Source organism: Python bivittatus, unplaced genomic scaffold (assembly GCF_059951505.1).
Source record: "Python bivittatus isolate LINGU-HERP-01145 unplaced genomic scaffold, Pbiv_v1 ctg000700_np1212, whole genome shotgun sequence".
NCBI classification, from domain to species: domain Eukaryota; kingdom Metazoa; phylum Chordata; class Lepidosauria; order Squamata; family Pythonidae; genus Python; species Python bivittatus.
In genome coordinates, this window is record NW_028277098.1 from 103,199,780 (window position 1) to 103,222,132 (window position 22,353).

The 22,353-nt window shown below is 48.5% G+C and overlaps 1 protein-coding gene across 1 annotated transcript in view; it reads left to right on the forward strand.

Moving 5' to 3' along the window:
- The window catches only part of EFCAB8 (EF-hand calcium binding domain 8), a 60,574-nt gene that overhangs the window by 28,698 nt on the left and 9,523 nt on the right, over positions 1-22,353 (forward strand). Inside the window, exons 13-21 of the mRNA XM_088154045.1 lie at positions 773-840; positions 1,055-1,203; positions 3,503-3,640; positions 5,686-5,781; positions 8,364-8,591; positions 10,760-10,830; positions 13,729-13,936; positions 16,906-17,133; positions 17,759-17,896. Coding sequence (XP_088010171.1) covers positions 773-840; positions 1,055-1,203; positions 3,503-3,640; positions 5,686-5,781; positions 8,364-8,591; positions 10,760-10,830; positions 13,729-13,936; positions 16,906-17,133; positions 17,759-17,896 — 1,324 coding nt within the window. The remainder of the gene's footprint in view (positions 1-772; positions 841-1,054; positions 1,204-3,502; positions 3,641-5,685; positions 5,782-8,363; positions 8,592-10,759; positions 10,831-13,728; positions 13,937-16,905; positions 17,134-17,758; positions 17,897-22,353) is intronic.

Genomic DNA, 22,353 nt, shown 5'->3' on the forward strand with positions numbered 1-22,353 from the left:
AGGGCAAGAGGTGTCACAGCCTTGTAAAGGCTCTGCATTAGCTTCCAAGAGTTGCCTGCGTGCCATGCAAAGTGCTAGTTCTAGTCTACAAAGCCCATGTGGCTTAGCTTGCGGCCTCCTCCTCCTCCTCCTGGTAAAATTGGCCCATTCAAGAGTCTCGGAAGAAACTGAAAGTCAGGGGGCTGGGAGAGGTTTTGTGAGCGGTTGCGGCCTGAAACTCTTTCTTTCTCGGTCGCGGCCCCATTTTGTGGAAGGCACCTGCCTCATTACCTTTCTGGAAACTGATCTAGCTGGAGTTTTCCCAGAGAGTATTTGGGGAATAACTGGGATGGTATCTGTTTTTTGATGGTTCAGATGATTTTATCATCGTTTTATATCTTGTTCTGTCATTTTTGCTTATGTCTCTGTTTTATTTATTTATTTATCATATTTATATAGCCGCCCATCTCACACAAGGTGACTCTGGGTGGCGTACAACAATTAAAAAATAAATACGTAAAAACAACTACATATAAAAAACAGTAGAAACCCACAAAACAGGAGGGGATGTTGACTATCAGGTCCTTAGGGATTACAATGGCATACAAAATTCATACCTACCTAGATATCATGGTCTAGGGATATCCCTGGTCCAAAATTCCTAGTGGCTCCTTGGCCATTTGCCACGCTTATGGGCCAATGCCCTTCTGCCCCCCATTTCCCCAAAAGCGCTTTATGTGTCAGAAAAACAGAAGCCACACGTGTCTGTCTGGACTTCTTTCTTTTGCCCCAGGTCAGCTTTGATTGTCCTGAGGAAAGGGATCCTGTGCTTTGACTACTCCCCTGAAATGAATATTCTTGGTATGTTTTTTTGAATTGATACTTTGAAAGAGCTTTTCCCAATCTGAAGCCTGTCAAACGGGGTGCATTTCAATGTTGAGCCGGCTTGGCTTGCTGGCTGGGAATTCTGGGAGTGGAAATCTGGTCTGGTGACTTAGAAACCCAGCCCTTGCCATCTCGGTAACGCAGAGGAGCAGAGGTTTCAAGTGATGGTCTTTGTGTCCTCTCTTGACAGTGACGGGAGGATATGAGCCGCTGATCCGAATTTGGAACCCATACGTCACCAACAGTCCCATCACTCAGCTGAAGGGCCATTCCACTGCTGTCACTCACCTCATGATCAATGGGCAGAGGAACACCATTGTCAGCATCTCCAAAGACAAGGTGGGCATTGGTGAAGCAGAGAAGCTCACTGTGGCCATGACTCAGTTTGGTGCTGTCCTGCCCAAAAGGAAGGATGAGGAATCTTCTGTTCCTCATGGGAATGGGGTGGGTGAGTTGGATGTCCCACGTATGTTTCAGTGGAGGATAGGCTTGAAGACCTGGTTGTGTGCCTGGTCCTCGGACCCCGTATGTGTTAAGGGCCCCATTTCCTGGTAATGTTAACACCTGTGGTTATGATTTTTCTTGGCTGCTATATATATTTATTTTTTGTATTGTGTTTGTATTTGGTTTTAATTAATTTTATGATTGTTCGCCACCCAGAGTCACTTGTTCGAGATGGGCGGCCATAGAAATTGAATAAATAAATAAATAAAATCAGTGAAGGCTTTTTATTAACCATGGAGCAAGCTTGGAAGCTTTGTTCTTTGTTGGGTCCATAGAAGTCTGTGGAAGGATAGGTCCAGCGGAAGCAGAGAGGAATCAGTGCAGCTGGGTCTGTGTGACCAAGGCAAGAATGACATCACAGAATCATAGACCATAAGGGCTGGGACTGACCTTGGAGATCATCTAATCCAGGGCTCCTCAACCTAGGCGACTTGAAGATGTGTGGGCTGGCTGGGGAATTCTGGGAGTTGAAGTCCACACATCTTCAAGTTGCCAAGGTTGAGAAACATTGATCTAATGTAACCCCCTGTCCACTACTAGAGTGTCCCCAACAGATGGCTATCTAACTTCTGTTTAAACATCTCCAGCCAAGCAGAGTCCACCACCTGTTCCATTGCAGAACGACTCTTATCATTAGGAACATGTTTCTGAATACCCACTGAAATCAGCTTCCTTGTAATCTAAACCCCTTGTTTCTTGTCTTGTCTCCTGGACCAACTCTGAGCAATTCTGCCTCATCTTGTATAAGTATCTGCTAACAGGTCTCCCTGAAGTCTTCTCTTCTCTAAGATAAACATACCAAATGCCTTCAACGGTTCCTCCTGAGGGTCCTCTTCCAGGGTCCTGATCATCTGAGTTGCTCTCTGCTGGAGCTTCTCCAGTTTGTCAGTGGTAACCAGAACTAGATGCAGTGTGATCTGACCAGCACAGAACAGAGAAGAACCATGACTTACAATCTTAACCCTACACTTCTGAGATGCAGCCAAGGATGTATTTGCATTTTTTATAGCCGTTGGCTCACCTTCCACTTGTGACCCACCAAGACACCCAGATCCTGTCGCCTGGGTCACCTGTGGTAGTAGGAGGTGGTCATGCAGTTATCCAGAGGCTAAGTTACAGAAGTACATTTATAGATCAAACCACCACTTTGAATTGTGGCCAGGCCAGTAAAGGGCCTGCAGCAGAAGTAGATCTGCTCTCAGCATAAAGTGCCAGTTAACGGAAAGGCCACTGCATTTTTGCACCGACTGCAATGTGCTTCCCACTTACCATCTATGCCATCCACCCTGGAGCTTGCCTGGGGCATGAGATGCATCGGTTAGAGACTGACTTGCCTCAGCCATCTGCTTCCTTACTAGTCCTTTCACTGTGCATATGGCAGGGAGCTTGCAGCGCAAAGACACTTGCCAGGGAATACATCATCCAAGAAGCTTTGCCATGGAATCACATCCAAGACCAGTTTGGTTCCCCCCACCCCACCTCCATTCTTAGAGTCCACAGACTGGAGAGCACGGGCAATCAGAATCTAATTTTCCAGGATGCTGGACAAACTACAGGGACTTGATGCAACCAATGTTAAGGTCACCTTTTGCTAACCTCATGCCCCTGCAGGTATGTTGGGAATTCTCAAGCCAAGCTGGGTAGAAATGCTGGGAACTGCAATCCTCACACACCTGGGAGAAGCCAAGTTTGGAAAGGCTGTCCTATGTCCTTCCTTGGATCACTAACCTCCGGGCTGCGTGCCCCACTTCCCGAGTTGCAAAGAGCCTTTAACGGGAAGTTGTATAGCCTGGAGCCCTACACCCCATCGGACTGCTGTCGGTTTTCACCTGCTCTGCATAATCTGGATTGACAATCAGGGCACAGATGTTGAGGGCCTTAGTATGGAGGCAACGGGTCCCCTGGGGAACCTGGTTCAGGAGCTGCTGCTTTCCACTTTTCTGCTTCAAGGAGCTGAGTTCCCGTCTGATGCTGGGGGTCTGGGGTCAGGCTAAGCCCCGTCCTTCTCTACTGGATTCCTGGCTGGGACCGCAGTGACCCTGGCTTAAGCCAGACGTGCACTGGAGCCTCCAGAGAGGTCCCCTTTCACTGAGGCTTTCCTTTCAGGCCTTGGTTTCTCTTCTTGCCTCTCCAGAATATTCGCGTCTGGGACCTGCTGGATCATTTCTGTTTACAGTCAATCCATGGCAGGAACGTCCCGCTGGGCAACTGTCCGATCTCATCTGTGTACTACGACCGGCTTCACAATATCTTGATCTGCGCCACTTACAAGGTGAGGGGGTGGCTAAGGGCTGGCTGGGTGGGGAGAAGGTTTGGGGAGAATCAGAGCTCCTTGGCTGGCTTATAGCTCAGGATCCCAAGATCTGGCACTGCCCTGTTTGGTCTGGACAGACGTTTCTCTGCGCTGCTCTGCCTGCCATGAATCGCCAGAGGGCCCCCTAGACGTATGACCCCCTATGCAGAGCCAAACCATGCCAGGAGGTCCAGGTCTGTGTTGAATTTGGAGAGACCAAGCCCAAGCCAACCAAAATCTGTTTCCTGTACTGTAAAATGCACCGCAGAAGACTCAACCATATGTATTGTGTTGGCTTCCCTGTAAGTTTTTTCTGCGGGTGCTTGAACTAAGTCCTGACTTTTCTTTCTAGCAGAGCAAGGAAGGGGAAAGAATGGATCACTGAGAAAACAACCCTGTTTGCTCACTTTTCTTTTTCCACTCATTGTTTTTCTGGGCAGAGCTATAGTTCACTCATCTGCCTTTTTTGCTTCTGACTCCACGTAAGATGCTGCTATTTACCTAAAAATCATCTTTTCCAACTACAGATTTTATTAAAAGGCCTCAGCTTTCATGTATGTCTTCAGATAAAATTGGTTAGTTGGAAAAAGATGCCACCAGACACCTCCTGATTTTTTGCTAGACTAACACGGCTCTCCTCCCACAATGGTATTTAATCTGGGCCCCCCTAAATGGCTCGAGGTCCAAATCTTTAACCTGGAGAGCCAGATCTTACACAACTGGGGCGTTACATTCACAATGCCTAGTTCTAAAGAGGACTCCTGTATTTTATACTCACCAAATTATATTTCATGGCCAGAGAATCCACGGCGGGGAAGGTCCTGTGCATCCTTGCTGAAATTCCCTCTCCTCGTACGCCATGATTCAACTATAGATTTGAGGTTTATCTGGAGAAAGGGAATGAGTAGGAAGCGGATACTAGGGCAGGAGGCTGTGTGTGGGGGGTGGTAGTCAAAAAAGTCAAGATTGCAGCCACGTCTGTGCAATCGAAGCCACACCCTTTTGCATGTGCATTGCATGCCCACCGTGGTGAAAAAGGGGCAGAGCTTCAGGGGCGTAGTGGTGGCCGTGATCCTGCAGGTGCTCCTGGAGAGGGTCAGAATGGACGAAGGTTGGTCAGGGTGAAGGCAGGTCAGGCACGAAGATAAAATTGCACCTTCCTCAGAATGGGACGGACCACCCAGTCTTCTGTTTTACGAAGTTAGAAGCCCCCCCAACTCCAGCTGACTCCAAGCGGCATACAGTTCCCACTGCTGTGAACGCAGATCGAAAGCCAGCAACGTAGCAATATAGGAAATAGCCATCGGGCAACCCTGGATGAACCATTAAGCAGGGCAAGCCCCTGTTTAGGGCCCCAAGGGAAGGGGGGCATTTTGGAGTTTCCCCCCAGCCACTCTTTCCCTGCCACACTTGACTTGAGTCAGTTTTTTTGTAATTGCCCTTATCTGCTCTCATCGGCATTGTTAAAAAGAACATGTTTTCTTTGGCGGGGTTGAAAGATTAAAGCTTATAAGTTTGGTCTGAAGGTGCGGTCAGAGACCACCTTTCTTTCCGTCCGATGGCGTGAGAGTTTTGCTTCGGTCAAGGGGCACCACTGTAAGGCTGTGCTGAGGGCAGCGGCTGGCCTCAAGCTGGCTTGGCCGTTGGACAAATCATAGAGAAAAAATGTAAAGAAAAGGGGAATGATAATTTGGGGGCAAGCGGCTCCAGAGGATGGTGGCCGGAATTGACCAGGCATGCTTCTGCGAGCCCACCCTACCCCGTCTTCCCAGGAAGGCGGACGCTCTGGGGAAAAGCCACCCCGCAGAGATCCAGGCCCCAATCCGTGAACCGCTTGGGGAGAAGGCTGCTCCCGGTTCTGAATCGCCCCTGTTGCTTCCCGCTGGTGTAGTTAGGAGGCCTGAGGGTGCTGGGGCAGGTGTTCTGCAGGGGCAGACGGCCCCCAGCGCTGACGAAGTGTGTCTCCTCCCTTTGCAAAATGTCCCCCTCCCTGCCGCCCTGGTCCCGGTCCCATTTTGTTGCAGCTTGGTTTGTTCTTTGGCACTGAATTCACCGAAGTGGAGCTCAAGACCCAGGAGCAGCCGCTCTGTTGCGCCCTGTACAACAAGATCTTTAAACAGGTGATGAACTGCGGGGAGACGTGAAGCCCTGTGTGCGTGTGTGTGTGTGTGTGTGTGTGTAGCTGAAGGCTCCCCTTTAAGGGAGCAGAGGTGTCCTTCTGCAAACCAAAGATCTGGCTGGGGGCGCACAGGCTTCCCTCTTGTTTCTCCAAGAGCTCGGTTTTGGGCCACATCGATGACCCTCCGCATCTATGTTTGTATTCAAGGGATGGATGGTTACATCCTGGCTGCTTTTTCAAGAGAAAAGCAATGGAGAGAGATTGTTATATGTAGAATTAAAGATCTTGAAGAAATATGGTTGGCCTTGGTTAATTATGTTACAGGCAGGCCTTGCTTAACAACAGTAATTGGGACTGGAAGTTCCACTGCTAAGTGATGTGGTCGTAAAGTGCAATGTCACATGACCGTGCTGCTTAGCAACGGCAGTTCTGGCGGTCCTGGATGCCGTCGTTAAGCAAGACCTCACATGACTTCATGCCGACTTCTCCACTGACTTTGCTTGTGGGAAGTCAGCAGGAAAGGTCGCAAATCACGATCACGTGACCATGAGACGCTGCGACGGTCAGAAGTCTGGGCTGGCTCCCAAGTATCTGCAGGGGTACCGCAATGGCCAGAACTTTGAGGACCGGTCGTAAGTACCACTTGTTCAGCACTGTCACAAGTCTGAACGGTCAATGAACAAGTGGTCGTTAAACAAGGACCACCTGTATTTTGGTTATATCTGCTATTCTGTTTCCTGCTCTGGTTGTTGATTGTATTTTATTTTCTATTTCCTTGTTTGTGTGCTTCTACAAATTGTAAGTCACCCAGAGTTGCTTTTTGGCAATTGGGTGGCCATCTACATCTAAGAAATAAATAAAAATGGAAATAGAGGCCCACTTTCTTAAAGCTAGAAGGAAAATAGTAGATACATACTTGGAGAGCATCAAGTGGATCTGTAGGGGGGAAGAGGGAATGGCCTTGGAGGACAGGAGGAAGAGCTGCTATCAAGGCAATGGTCAGATAAAAGGGGCTTGAGCCTGTTCCAAGAGACTAATCTGAGAAAGGGTCTCAGACAAGCCCCTCCCATATAACACAATCTGCAGCTGAGATATAAAAAAACAGTCAGCGCTCAATGCAACCACTGTACAGGCTCACCTGGATCCCAAGGCCGGCTGTTGTGTGTACTGAACCCAGCGGGAGAAGGCGAACTAATACACCTGGTTAAAAGGGGAAGGGAATTCTTTAGCTTGGCCATCTGTGCTAAACTTTTGCTTCATGACAAAAGGGGTTGTGGATGGGATGTGAGACAGAGAGGTAAATTAGACTGAGAAAGGTCAAAGGTGCAGAATCATCACCCTCAGACCCAAAAAAGGGGCAATAGAAGCCTTCAAGAGACTGGGAAGGAGAAACAGAGACAAAATCCACAATGGGCTTAGAGCATGTCTGTGTGGATGCAAAAACACTAGTAAGTTACCTTCAAGTGCTATGTTTGTAGGAAAAAAAAACCCCATTCCAGTGTTTGCTAAGGGAGACCTTTGGCCTGATCCAGCCATGGGCCTTTGCTTATGACCCTGTGTCCTCTTGGCTCCCAACCCTTTTCCCAACTGGGTGCCAACTCAAGAGAGGTTTTTCCTGGGGCCCTGGGCATCTGCAAGGGCCATCACACGGTCTCAGTTGCATGATGACATCATGGCAATGCATGACATCATTGTGGCTGGTTTTGGATGCCTTTGCAGAGAAGCAAAAGGGGAGGGATGTTACTCTGGTGGAGGCTGGTGAGGAGATGACTTCTTCTAAGAAGCCTTTGAAAAGTCCAGTTGGGTTGTTTAAGAGAAGAGAAGAGCAGTTGACCCTGAGGAAGTGGAAAAATGAAGGGAAAGGAAAGGAGATAATCGGGATGCTTGAAAAGAGAAGAAAAGGAGCCACGGGTTCCCTTGAGAAAAACTCAGTCATTCTGTAATTAAGGAGCGGGGAGGACATTTGGGGATGGACCTCTTTGAAGAGAAGTAGCTCATCTCTTACCTCATCTGTTCATACAACTGGAAGTGTTTATTGCTCATGAACAACAGGTCCTCTGATTGAATGGAGGCAGAATGCTCTCCTTTCCTTCTTGCTGTCTAAGAACCAATAAGAGAAGAATGACGTCAATTTAAGATCAAACTTCAGCATAAGAAGTTGATCATTTTCAGGTGGAGGCAGAAAAAAATTAAAATATATTTATTTATTCCCATAATAAATGTGGATGTTCTTCCACCTCAGCCACCTGTGGAATCACTCTTGCTTTTCAACAACAATATCTGAGAAATCAGGATTTTTATTGGAAAGAGGCTTGTTTTGTGTGACACCTGAGGCTTTCACCTTTGTTCCTGAAAGGAGAATAAGGATACAGGGTTTTTTTTAGGAAATAAAATAGGAAGGTGCATTTTTAAGGCAGGTCTGTGGCTCACCTTGTTTTTTAAAGGACCTTTTCTCCTCCACCTATCCACCATTTTGTAAGCCACCTCAGAAAGGGGTATTTCACTTAAATAGTAAGTATGTAAAAGTGCAATGGCATTCTGAGAGCGGGTTGAGCCAACTGTCTCCGGAAAATTCTCCCACAGGCAGTGAGTTGCTGGTACAGTGGGATGGTCACTGTTTGGGACATCATGACAGGACAGAAGATTATGGAGTTCTCCACCTCCTCAGACCAGTCTATGGAAATCACAGCCATGATCTTTGATCCACCGGAGAGGCGGCTCATCACCGCCCTGAAAAATGGGATTATCAAACTCTGGAACTTCAACAACGGGGCTTGCCTGATGGAGATTCCCTTTGAGGAAAAGACTGAGGTGGGTAGAAGGAACAGGACAGGGCTCAGCCCATCGTGTTTTTGTTCTCTAGCAAAGAGATGTAGGAATTCTAGGGTTCGACATCTTTCTCCAGCCTGGCGCATTCCAGATATGCTAGGCAACAACTCCCATTGCTCCTATCCAGTGTCTGGGGAACTATTTCCCCCAAAAACTTGGAGGGCACCAGACTGAGGAAAGCTGGTCTGTTGGAAACCCTCAGAAATGTCTGCATCCCATTATTGGCTTTGGAACATTGACAAGAACTGGTAAATGCCACTCTTTGTACATGTACAAACCAATAGACCTTATTTAAGCAGATGTCCACAATTCTCATTCAGTCTTGAGCTTCTCAATAGCCCAGTCAGTCTTTCTGCACTCTGTCATCTCATTCCCATCATCCATCCATGCATTCATGCTCTCTGGAAGAATGTCTTTTTCTTCTGGCTCCCATTCATTCAGGAAGTTGCGCAGTTCTTCCACAACCGATTCCTGGGCGTTCCGTGATTGCCGTTCACATGCAGCTCTCACCCGCCTATGGTTCCTCTCTTCACATGCATCCATAACAACTGACAAGACACCAACCTGCCACCCACCATATAGCTGATCAAGGCCTCCACGTAATTGCCGCTCGTGGTCACTCGTGCCCTTGTGGCCTCCCGACTGGACTATTGCAATATGCACTACGTGGGGCTGCCCTTGAAGAACATTTGGAGGCTTCAGCTGGTGCAGAACGGGGCAGCGTGGGCAGTTACGGCATTGGCTTTTCAGTGCATGTGGCACTGCGGCTTCACAGGCTGTATTGGCTTCCAGTGTGTTTCTGGGTGCAATTCAAGGTGCTGGTGGTCACCTTTGAAGCCCTTCATGGCTTGGGCCAGGCTACTTACTGGACCATCTCTCCCCAGTTGTTTCTACCCGTCCCACCCTGTCCAGCAGGAGGGGCATGCTCTGGGTGCTGTCAGCTAAGGAGTGTTGGCTGGCGAGGCCCAGGAGGAGGGCATATCCTGCCATGGCACCTGCCCTGTGGAACGCCATTCAGCTGAGATTAGGTTAGCCCTGACCCTGCTGGCCTTTTGCAAAGCCCTGAAAACTTGCTTGTGGGCCTGGGCCTGGGGCCCCGGAAGTGTGATAGAACCTGTCTCTTGCCTTTGTTGACGATTATTTTATGAAGTTCGGCTGCTATCTGTTCTTATTTCACATTATGTACTTTATTTGTTTTTTATCTATTTTATTATAAGCTGCCCAAAGTCACACATGTGAGTTGGGTGGTTACAGAATATAAATCGAATGAATGAATGAATGAATGAATGAATGAATGAATGAATGAAGCTTTAGTAAGAGAAGACTTAGAGACTTCTCAGTTTGGCTTATAGGTAGTCCTCGGATTATGATGGCAGTTGGGACTGGTATTGCCATCGCTAAGCAATACTGTTGTAAAGTGTGATGTCGCGTGACCACATAGCTTAGTGATGGCAATCCTGGCAGCCCCAGTTGCTGTTATAACCCCAAGACGTGGGTCATTGAGGACCTCATGTGACCGCAATGTGGGAAGAGGTGGGAATTTCAGGCAAGCAGGCGAGAACTATGGGCGAGAGCTATGGGCAGGTGGACGTGTGCCGTGGGTGGGGGCTACAGAGCATGGGTGGGCAGTTGCTGCAGGCAGGTGCACAAAGTGTGAGTGGGTGAAAAAGTGGTGGGTGTAGGAATGACTTGCGACCTCCTGCCTTGACTTTGCTTGAGGGAAGCTGGCAGTAAAGGTCACAAATGGTGATCATGTGACCGTGGGATGCTATGACTGTTGTAATTGTGAGGCAGTTGCCAAGCGCCTGAATTGCAGTCATGGGACTGTGGGGACGCTGCAACTGCTGCAACTTCGAGGACCAATCATAAGTCCTCCTTGTTCAGCACCATCGTAACTTTGGTCGCTGAATGAGTGGTTCTAACCCAAGGACTATCTGTAGTGGTTAAAGGCACTGGACTAGAGTGGGAGACCAAGCCTATCGTCTGTATCTCTAGAAGATCCACTTACTGGCACAGACCCATCATATTTACTTCAATATGGACTATAGCTTTGTGCCACTACAACGTTTTATTTTTATCACTAGGTTGTCCATGGAATTAAGCTTCCTATGCTCCTTTCTCCTCCGTTTGCTTTTGTGTCTTCCCAATAGATCAACTGCATCTTTTACATGAACCACATGATTTTTGTAACTGATTGGACCAGGAGAGTGACATGGTACCGGTAAGTAGAAGCCAGCTTGGGTGAACTCTTCCCTTCAGGGTGGGGAGAGAAGAAACAGTGAGGAAAGGAAAGGTTGGGTTGGGTGATACAGCCTCTGCTTTCCACCAACTCATGATGTTCCAGTAACATGGTGGGAAAAAGTCATCCATCCTTCCAGACAGCTGGGGCCATCAAAGGATGAAAAACGTGCTTAAGTGGATTTCAGCTGTCTGTTCAGAGGGCAACTTCTTATGTCTCTAGGTTGGGTTCACGCCTAAATGGGTTTTGCATGTGATGGAAATTCATTGTCTTATCATATATTCTTATGTAATGCATCTTCCTTTTTAAGGGTCTCATTAGAGAATTGGAGATGTTACAGCCACCTGCCCCCCAACACAAGGTTACAAGCCCTCCCCCTCCCAGCTACAGCCTCCATCTGCCTATCTAGAAGGAGTTGTGGATCTAGAAGGGTCTGCTACTCCATCCAGAGTCAGCACGGGATGGTTTCTAGACAAAGAGCAACTCCATCTGGCCAGGATTCAACTTTAGTTTGTTTCTTTTTACTCTGACTCTGGCACTCTCTAGAGCAGCGTTTCTCAACCTCGGCTACTTTAAGACGGGTGGACTTCAACTCCCAGAATTCTCCAGCCAGCCATGCTGGCTGGGGAATTCTGGGAGTTGAAGTCCACCCATCTTAAAGTTGCTGAGGTTGAGAAACACTGCTCTAGACAATGAGACAGGACTTTCACTGCATCACTAGCCAACCTGGGGGTGGGGGTGGGGAGCCAGGGTGATGCATATTTTGATATCTCAGGTGTAGAGGCCACCTTGCAAACCAAGGTAGCAACTAGGAGGAACCTCCAGTGTACTGACACACCCTCAGGTTGGCTAACTGTACTCAATACTAAAGGCATCTCCCATAGAAATGGATGTTACAGGAGGCCCTTTTCCCACCCTAAGAGAAGCCAGTTTTGGGCAATAGCTAAAGCACTGGACTAGGAGTGGGGAGGCCTGAGTTCTAGCCCAGCCTAGGCACAGAAGCCAGCTTGGTGACTTTGGGCCAGTCCCTCTCTCTCAGCCCGAGTGAGAAGGCAGTCAGGGCTGACCACTTCTGAAAAGGTTGCCAAGAAAACTGGATAGTCCTGTCTATGAAGTCACCAAGAGTCAAGACTGATTTGAAGGCACGTACACGCTAAAGGCAAAGTTACTTATTTATCTTCTCCTTCATTCCCACCCCCTAACCACAACCCCTGCAGCTACTTTTAAGTTTTAAAATAGTAACAAACAGATCCATGGGTCTCCTGCCTTCCTCTCTCCCAGTTTGGTCCAGTGGGTCTGGGTTCAGCTAGGCCATGCTGGTGCTCAAAAGAGAAACTGCATTCTCTGGGCATCTCTTGGATGATCTCTGGCAGGAGCAGGATGGGGGTGATGTGTCCATCCTTGTTCTTCTTGACCTCTTAGTGGCTTTCAATACCATCAATCGTGGTATCCTTCTGGATGGTCTTCGGGAGTTGGCGGTGGGCAGCACCATGTTGTGCTGGTTCTCTTCCTTCCTCTGGGGCTGGTCTCATTCGATGTTGATAGGGGAGGAGAGGTCCAGCCTGCGGCTTCTGTTGTGTGGGGTGCAGCAAGGCTCAATGCTTTCTCCTCTCCTGTTTAACATCTGCATGAAGCTGCTGGGTGAGATCATCCGTCGGTTTGGGTTGAGGTATCATCAATATGCGGATGATATCCATTTGTACATCTGCCCCCCAGGCCATCTGAGCGATGCTGTGTAGGTCCTGTTTTGCATCTGGTTGGGGAACGATAGGCTTCAGCTCAACCCTAGTAACAGTTTAGGATCCTTGGTTCTGGGGACTTTCCATCCCTTGTTCTGAATGGAGTTGCGCTGCCTTAGACGGATCCCATACATAATTTGGGGATCCTCCTGGACTTGCGGCTCCTGCTCAATGAGCAGGTGGCAGCCATGGCCATGAGGGCCTTTGCACAGCTTTGTATTGTGTGTCAGTTGCACCTGTTCCTGGACGGGGAGGCCCTGCTCACAGTCACTCACACCTTAGTCGCCTCCCGCTTGGATTGCTGCAACACACTCTACACGAGGCGGCCCTTGAAGAACATTCGGAAGCTTCAGCTGGTGTAAAATGCAGTGGTGCGGACAGTTATGGGTGCCAGTTGCTCAGCACATGTGACACCTCTGCTCCATGAGCTGCACTGGCTGCCAGTATGCTTCTGGGAGCAATTCAAGGTGCTGGTGGTCACCTTTAAAGCCCTTCATGGCTTGGGGCTGGGTTACTTATGGAGCCATCTCTCCCGTTCTGTTAGATCTGGTAGGAGAGGCATGCTCCGGGTCCCATCCACGAGAGAGTGTCACCTGTCGGGACCCAGCAGGGGAGCCTTTTCTGCCATGGCACCCACCCTCTGGAATATCATCCCCCCAGAAATCAGATGTGCCCTGATCCTGCTGGCCTTTGGCAAGGCATTAAAAACCTGGCTTTGACTTGCCTGGGGCCCTGAGAGCATGGGCGAGCCTGTTTCGTGGTTAGTTTGGGTGTTTATGAATGTTCTCAGCTGCTGTTTTTATGCTATTTCTGTTGTTTTTAAGTTTGGTTGTTTTTTTACTCTGTTTTAACTGTTAGAGTCATGTATATGAGATGGGCAGCCTATAAATTAAATCAATCAATTAATCAATCCCTCTTCAGATGAACCTGGCCTGTGCGGGTGACCTTTCCAGAAAATTGTGCTATGTGGACCATTTCACCTGACTTCTGATGATACGAAAGCCCCTGAGATATGGAAGTTGAGGTCTTCAGAGAAAGACAGAGAAAGATGGCTTTTCTCTCTTTCTTGGGTGGAGGAGATGCATTGTCCTTCCCCTTCTTTACTTCAGCTGTGATGAGATTGCTTCCTCTTTCTTGGCAGGGACTCCAGAGATGAGAACCAAGTGATTGAATGCAAGCACTGGAAGTCCTATCACTCAGAGGACATCCTCTGTATGGATGGTCACAGCAATAAGTTTTTGGCGACATCATCCAGCAATGGAGACATTGTGCTCTGGAACATCAACTCTGGTCAGGCCTTCTGCCGGTTCAACGCGTCTGAGAGTCCTCTGGTGCTTCTTCCCAAGCGGGTGGGTTCAGAGCCATTCCGTGGCAGTGGTCCTCCTGTCCCTTCCCTGGAGCTGGACTTTCATCGTCACACCCAATTCCTGTTTCTGCAATGGAAGCCTTTTTAGCTGGCCTGGGAAGATGCCTGTGGTAGTGCACTGCTGTTTAAGAAATGCTCCAAAGGGGTAATTTAACCTGAGCGCCGCTCCAAAAAGAGTAACAGCAGCATTTCCAGAGAAAGAAATTTGTCTATGAGCTCCCCGCTTTTAAAAATGACCAGTGCATCCGTTCCATCTATCTTTCTCATCCTAAGTTGTGTTTTCGAACTCAACAGTAAGTGGAGTACACGATTAACATCTGTAGACACGCGTGCTGGGGTATTCAAGGAAGCCGTGAACAGTAGCAAACGCCAATTATATTGATTATATCTCTGCTCCACTTCTTGCGTCTTTCCACAGTGCGCTAATTGGGTCATAACAATGTACCTGCGACACCTTTTCTCCCGCTCTTCTGCTGGATCGTTCTAGCGCTCCAGAAATAGGGGCAATTGCTCTTGTCACCCAGCCCTCGTCTGCCTCTTTTCTCACTCTGATCCAGCTTACCACCTTGTGCCATCTTTCCTTAGGCATCAGCCCGAGCCCTGTCCTTCAGCCCCTTCCACGGCCTGGCATTCTCCTATTTTTCCAGGCTAGCGCTCCATGGGTGGGCAATCATCGTATTCCATATTTCTTGGTGGTGGGGGTGGCAGCTGAAGCTCCCTTGCCACGCAAAGGTTAGGGTTCCATAGTCTGTGTGGGCAAGGCTAGGCTGGGGGAGAATTGGGAATTGGCCTTTTTTGCGTGTGTGATGACACCCACTAGATTAAAATAGCAGGTAAAGGGGCTTTCAGTTTTCCCTGGCTGTGAAGTAAGGGGAGGCTCCTGCCGAGGGTCTCTGCTCCTCCAGCAGCTCCACGCTCTGAAAGTCTTACCATTGGGGTTTTGGAAATTCTTTGGAAAAGATACTTTGGAAAGAGCAGCTGGGCATGTTTTCTGCAGCTCCTGCATGAGCCAGAGAACTCCTTAAGGCAGCCACATCTTTCTTTACACTCAGCCGGAAGCCTGTGTAAAGATGCTGTGCGTGCAGCTCTGTAAGTGTATCTTTTGACTCCTTGGGTACCTGGAACGGCCACCCAAGTGCTCTTCCCAAGGCTCATCTTTCCCTTGAAGACTTTGTCACAGTCCCTTATTTATTTTCCCATTCACATCCCTCCTGGGGGGGAGGGGGGAGTCAAGAAAATGAAGATGGCAGCGTTGATCATGCAGCTGTGGCTTCCATCTTGACTTTTTTGCATCCCCTGCAGATTCCCTTGCTTCTTTCGGTGAGCCTTCGTGCTAAGAGGCTGAAATAAAACACTTTCCTCCCATCCTTTCCTGTCCTCCCCATCCTTGGCTGATTCCTCTTCCCTGGGAGTTGGGCAGCATACAAATTTAATAAATTATTATTATTGGTAATGGTAGTGGATTACTCTCTATCAGTGTTTTTCAAACTTGGTGATTTTAAATGTGTGGACTTCAACTTCCAGCATTCCCCAGCCAGCACTGGTTTACCCTCAGCACCGGCTGACGCGTCAGTCTCGGAGGGGTGTCTTGATTCAGTGGCAGATGTAAAAACCATCCGAATCTCCAAACTTCCTTCGTTTGCAAGCGGGAAGACGCTGGCATGCCGGCTGGGGAATGCTGGGAGTCGAAGTGGCCAAGTTTGGAAAACATTGCTCTGTATCTCTCTCTCCATCTCCCTCTAGTTTCTGAGGAATCTGTTCAGGCCTTTTCAGGCCATGGAACCTCAGTCCACAAAACGGTGGCCGTGGCATTCTTTTCACAGGGGAACAAGCCCTGCCCTTTCCATTCGAATGAACTTGTTTATGCCCTTAGTTTCTTGCAGAACCTGTCAAATTCTTGTGGGGTTCTGCAGAACACCATTTGAAAAAAACAGTTATTCAGGGTAGCTGGTAATCAGGTAAACAGGATAATCTGAAAGCAAATGGAAGGGGTTTCATTCGATATTGGGGTGGGGGACAGGCTGCCTGTGTAATCTCTCTGGAAGGGTCTTTCGCATCATGGGTGGCATGATGCCACCTCCAGGCTGGCATGCAAGTAGTCCTCGGGTTATAATGGCAATTGGGGCTGGAATTTCTGTCACTAAGTGATGCAGTTGTAAAGAGACCGCATGGGTCTTTAAGAGAGGACCTCACGTGACCAGAGTCCTAGACAAACAGGCTGCTGGGCGAGAGCAGCGGGTGGATGGGTGAGTGAGTGCTGCGGACCAGCGCTACTGAGTGTAGGCAGGCCAGTAGGGGCTGCGGCGGGCGCTACTGAGTGCGGGTGGGTCAGCGGGGGCCACTACAGAGTGAGGACAAGCGGGGGAGTGCTACATGGGATCTTGTACTCCGTAGCAGAGCTTCTTGGGAGAAAAAGTGGCAGAAGCAACTTACGGGGGCTACTTGTAACCTTCCCTGCAGGCTTTCCCATTGACTTTGCTTGTGGGAAGCTGGCAGGGAAGGTCACAAGAGGCAATCACGTGCCTGCAGGGGCACTGCGATGGCTGCAAGTTTGCGGACTAGTCGTAAGTCTCCCTTGCTCAGCGCTGTCGTAACTTTGAATGGTTGCTGAATGAGTGGTCATAACCTGAGGACTACCTGTAATTAAGGCATCCAGTGCTGAATTAGTGACTGAGTGCTCAGTATGCAGAAAGACCATTTTTTTTTCAAATATCTTTTCTGGAGCTTGTAGGTCTTGGGAACCAAGAACAGCTTCCTTAATAAGTTTCAGCCTTTCCCAACATGGCCACATCCACTTGTGTAGACAGTCTTCAGCCCAACTGGGAGAAGATGAAGGGACTTGCAGACCAACACATTTAAAGTGTTCCAGGGTGGGGATGACTCTTACAAGTTGATTTAAGGGAACGGGCCCTGCCCTGGCTTGAAAACTAAACGATATTTTTTCTTAACCAGGAGTTCTTCTTGAATGCAGAGGGTCCCATTCAGAGCAAAGATGTCAAGAAGGTGGGGGGCTACCAGGGTGAGAGTGAGAAGAAGTATTGGGCCTACCCAAGGGTCGAGCTTCCCTCAAAATCTGTCGTCCTTTCGCGCCCCGCCAGCGCAAAGAGTCTTGTCACGCCTTCAGGTCCCTGCAAGCGTCCATCTTCAGCTATATCTGGAAGCCAGTTAATGAAGCCCCAGGTACTGGTCCTCCTGGAAGATCTGTGGGGCCAGGGGCAGGAGCGGGCTGGCCTTTGTCCTTCCTGTGCTGCTGACTGATGCTGAAACCAGGGACTCCTAAAGAGTTCTTGCAGTGTCTGCTGGAATTGTGATCAGCTTTACATTTCGCAGTGGCCCATTGTGGGTGGGCTTATGCTCTGTCCTTCCTGGGACCTGGGACTGCATTTTCTCCCACATTTTGGGTTCGCATAATACATTGAATGAAGCAAGTAACCAAACAACCTGAGTTTGCGCAGCGCACCCAGAGAAAGCCCCACGCTCTTGGCCTCTCCTCCCCTCGGACAGGGATTCTGCTTCCATACCCAATTCTTACAGAGTCTCCTTAGAAATATTTCTTCAAGAGAAAGGGGTGGGCTTCAAGACCCCCAACCGCAGAACTCCTTCTCCTCTACCACCCAGGAATCCCACAAGGGCCCTTGTTTTGAATTTTTTTATGGCTTTTCTCTCAATCCATGAACTTCACTGCTTACAAAGGAGCTTGCAGAATAGATCTGGAGGCTGAGAAAAGCAGCGGATGGTCTCTGGAGAAGGGGAGGTGGGTGGTGGCGTAATGCTGGGGGTGACCATGTGTCCTATTCCTTGGCAGGCAGCTTGGACCTCCATAGCAAGCATGAAGAGTGGCCTCTCTCTCCACCATTCGGCCACTACGGAGAACTGCCTGCTGAGGAAGGAGACCCTGTCATGGCAAGAGGAGGTAAAAGCTTCCCAAAGAGCTGTGCAGAAGGTCAGTGCTGGTTTCAACCAAGGGTTTGGAAGCACACCGATGGATTTTCTCAGCGTATTCCACTGCTCCTTGGAGAGTAGGCGGCACATTGTGTGTGACTGTGGCGTTGTTAGTTGCACACAGAATGCTTGCCATGGGATAGAAATGTGTCACCTGTTGGGAAGTTTGTGTGAGCGTGTCTGGATAAATATTTTGGGCGTGTTTCAGTAGGGGAGATGCTCTTTTCAGTGGTCTTTGCTCCTACTCCAGTGCATTTGTCTAGGGCAGGGTTTCTCCACCTTGGCAACTTTAAGACGTATGGACTTCAATTCCCAGAATTCCCCAGCCAGCATGGCTGGCTGGGGAATTCTGGGAGTTGAAGTCCACACGTCTTAAAGTTGCCAAGGTGGAGAAACCCTGGTCTAGCAGCAGTTCAGCTTCAGGGCTGAAAACATTTCCTTCCCTCTATGCTTAGAGAAACCCAATTCCACAGCCTGCCTCTTGCTACCAGCCACCTGATCTAAAGCACCTCATCTAAAGAGCAGAAACCACAGTGGTCAGAAGACCAAGGACATGCAGAATTGCTGCGTCCCCTTGATTTTTTTTTCATCTTATTTTTAAAACCTGCAATAAAATTGTTTCTCTGGGGCACTTACGGAATACAGGGTGTTGCAGAGCGGCACATGAGCTAAAAGCTTCAGTACCACAACACGATGTGAGAAATTGGCCGATGAAAAGGGAAGCCGGAGTTCTGTGGAGCCTCCTTGCGTCAGGTGGAAGGAGAAGCTTGGTTGAGACGTAAAAATGATCAGAATCCCAAAACTTCCTTCATTTGCACGCAGGAAGAAACCAGCATTTCCTAGGTAGCCTGGAGAACTCCACATTTCTGGTTTTGCGGCTGACATCCAAGAGCAGCCAAATTCTTCTAATTTGGAATCTCCAAAGGAAAATGAATAGTCTTCATCAGCTTTTGTCCCAGACTATTGAAAATGGATCCGCTGTCTACATTTCTCAGAGAAAACAGCAATTTATACGGAAGATTGCATGCATTGAGGAACAGTGACCACACCAAGTTTCTTCAGTAGCATGACATGATTTCCCTCTCATTCTTTTGCACGCTCTCCTGATAATGGGATTAGTAGAGCGACCCCTTCCACTCCTCTGCTGAAACACCCATGAAGATCTATCGTTCTCAACTGCAACGTTGCAAACATCTTGAGTCCCTGTGCATATTTCTCACGCAGCTAACCTATTCTCCAAACGGTCATCTTATGAAATTGCTCCTGGGCTAGCATTCATTTCTACAGAAGCATTTTGTCAAAGAAATCTATTCTCCCATCCATACGGGCATTGCCATCTAACATTGCTATTAAGAAGGCTGAGGTGGGTCCTAGAATTTCATTGTGCTCATTTATCCATCAAATGGCTCATTTAAGCCTGAATGAAGAATCTGTAACTAGAGGCTTTGCTAAAAGCTGACTTCACTGTAAACCTGGGAAACAGATAAAAGGAGGAAGAGCAGATGGAAAAATGAGGTGAGATAAATGGAAACGCAGATCGTAAGGGACCGTGGCCACAGATCCTCTAATGCAGTGTTTCTCAACCTTGGCCGCTTGAAGATGTGTGGACTTCAACTCCCAGAATTCCCCAGCCAGCTTTGCTGGCTGGGGAATTCTGGGAGTTGAAGTCCACACATCTTCAAGCGGCCAAGGTTGAGAAACACTGCTCTAATGGGTGGTTCCTGATGTAGGCTCCTTACATTATCAGAAAATCCCATGTTAATTAATTTTATTGGTTTATTTAGCAAATTTATATGGCTTCCCAGCTTAAGCAACTAACTCTAGGTCGTAAACAAACAAAAAAGACGAAAGGTAATAAAAACAGTTGATTAAAAGTATAATCAAGACACCTTTAACAATTTACTAAAAGATAAATAGGAAACACGTATAACCACTCCACTAAGATCCTGCCCGCAACATCGAAGAAGAGCCACGTCTTCAGGGCCTTTTGAAAGACCAGCAGGATCGGGGTCATCCAAATCTCAGGGGGTGGCTGTTCCATAGAGCAGACGTCGTGGCAAAGCAGGCACCCTTCCTAGAACCCACCAGGTGGCATTGCTTTACCAAGGAGACCCAGAGCACGCTCACCTTGCTGCCTCTAGTGGGTCAGAACAAAACCCCTGAGACAGGCGGTCCCACAATTAACCGGGCCCCATGCCTTGCAGGGCTTTAAAGGTGACAGCCAGGATCTTGAATGGTACCTGGAAGCTGCCTAGAAGCCAGTGCAGCTCGCACAGCTGTGGCATTACCTGGGCATTCTGTGGTGCACCCAGAACTGCAGATGCCACTACATTCTGGACAGCTGAAGCTTCTGAATGCTTTTCAAGGGAAGCCCCACATAGAGAGTGCTGCTATAGTTGAACTGGGAAATAACTAAGTCATGAGTGACCCTGAGCAGTGTCTCGCAAGCTAGGAATGGATGTAACTGGTGCACAAGATAGATCTGTGCGGAGGCCCTCTTGGCCATGACTGCCACCTGCTCCTTGAACACGAATTGTGAGTCCAGGAGGACTCCCAGAGTGTGCGCCAACCCTGTCTGGGGGAGTGTTACCCCCGCCGGGGTTAATTATGGAAGATCTCCAGATTGGGGGGGAAGTTGCTAAAACCCATAGCCACTCAGTCTTGCTAGAGTTGAGTTGAAGCCTGTTCTTCTTCATCCAGACATGTACAGCCTCCAGGCACTGGGAAAGAATCTCAGTGGGATCACTTGGACAGGCTGGGGTGGGATGTACAACTGACTATCATTAACATGCTGATAATACTTCACCCTGTGCTGATGGATGACCTCTCCCGGCAGCTTTTTGTAAAGGTTAAATAGGAGCAAGGAGAAAGTTGAGTCCTGAAGCACCCTGCAGAGGCCTTGAGATAGACCTCTTCCCCTCTACCAGTATCAATTAGAACTGGCTGAAGAGGAGGGAGAACTACTGAAGAACCATGCTTCCCAATCCCAACCAGTCCAGAAGGATATAATGATTGATGGTATTGAAGGCTGCCAAAATATCAAAGAGAGCTAGGACAAATCCTCACTGCTGTTCCAAGCCTGCCAAAAATTGTCTATGTAGGTAATCCATTTCCTCCAGAGTCTTTTGGAGTTGAAAACCTACCAGCTTCTTCACAACCTTCCCAAGAAAGGAAAGATTGGAGACCAGATGTCCCTGTTGGATCCAGTGATGGCTTCTTGAGGAAGGGGTGGACTACAGCTTCCTTTAAGGCAGGCAGAGCCATCCGCTTCCTCAAAGAAGCATTCATCACCACTTCCAGCTGCATGTCACCTCCCAGGAGGCCTTCACCAACAAGAAGGGATGTGGATCAAAAACACAGGTGGCAGGACACAGTGCCCCAAGGACCCTGCCCACTTGCTCAGAACCAGCAAGTTCAAACTCTTCCCTGGAAACCAAGCAAGAATGAGCCTTAGTCAATTCCTTAGGACTTGCACAGCCAAAATCCAACTCCGAACGAATATTAGTGCTTTATCTGACAGATGCCTAGAACAACCCTTACAATGATTGTGCAAGAATTCCCCCAGACTCTCCTTACCCAGGAGGAACTGAGTCGCCCAAAACAGAGTCACCATCTGGCTATCCACAGATGCAATAAAGCTGGAGAAATAATTACATTTCGCCACTCTTATCACCACAAGGTAATCCTTAATAAAGATTCTTGCCTGTTCTGGCTTGGACTTGCTCTTTGTCTTCCTCCAGTGGTGCTCCAGGTGTGTCTCTTATGCCAGGATATCTCCAATTCTGGGAGTTGAAGTCCACACATCTTCAAGTCGCCAAGGTTGAGGAACCCTGTCTTATGCCATTAAATCTTCTGGAGTTCCCCTCAGAACTAGGGAGTCCATGCCCTCAGAGCATCTGCACAGATGCAATCCGATCCAAGGCTACCATCATGTGCTTATTCCATGCGGTGACTAAGGCCTTGGTCAAGCTGGGTACCAGAGCTTCAGTGACTACCCCAAGTTCCCTCTGGAAACCCATTCGGTCCATCAGGTGCCTGGGGCAGAGTGCTTGAATTGGTCTTCCCTCCCTGTTTCTAGGGCTAGTCATTCAGCCATTGTAAGATTTATTTATTTCCTTCCTTCCTTCTTTCCATCCTAGGCTTATAGGCTGCACAAATCAAAATAGATTCTGAGCGGTATATGTCCCCAATACACAACTGGATAACAACAGATCTATAAAAATATACAATCCTTTATTACCCACACACTGATAGCACAATTCACATCTAAGCCTTCCCTAGCAAAGAACAGATAGTATATTAAATTTCAGAGGAACACTGAAAAAAACGAATTGTTTATAGCTTTTTGAAAATTCAGGAGCACGGGGGTCTGATCTAATCTCTGAGAAGGTCCTGTTCTCTGAACCCTGTAGATGTGGGAAATTCCCCTATGGGAAATGAACCTGGAGAGAGCCTTCT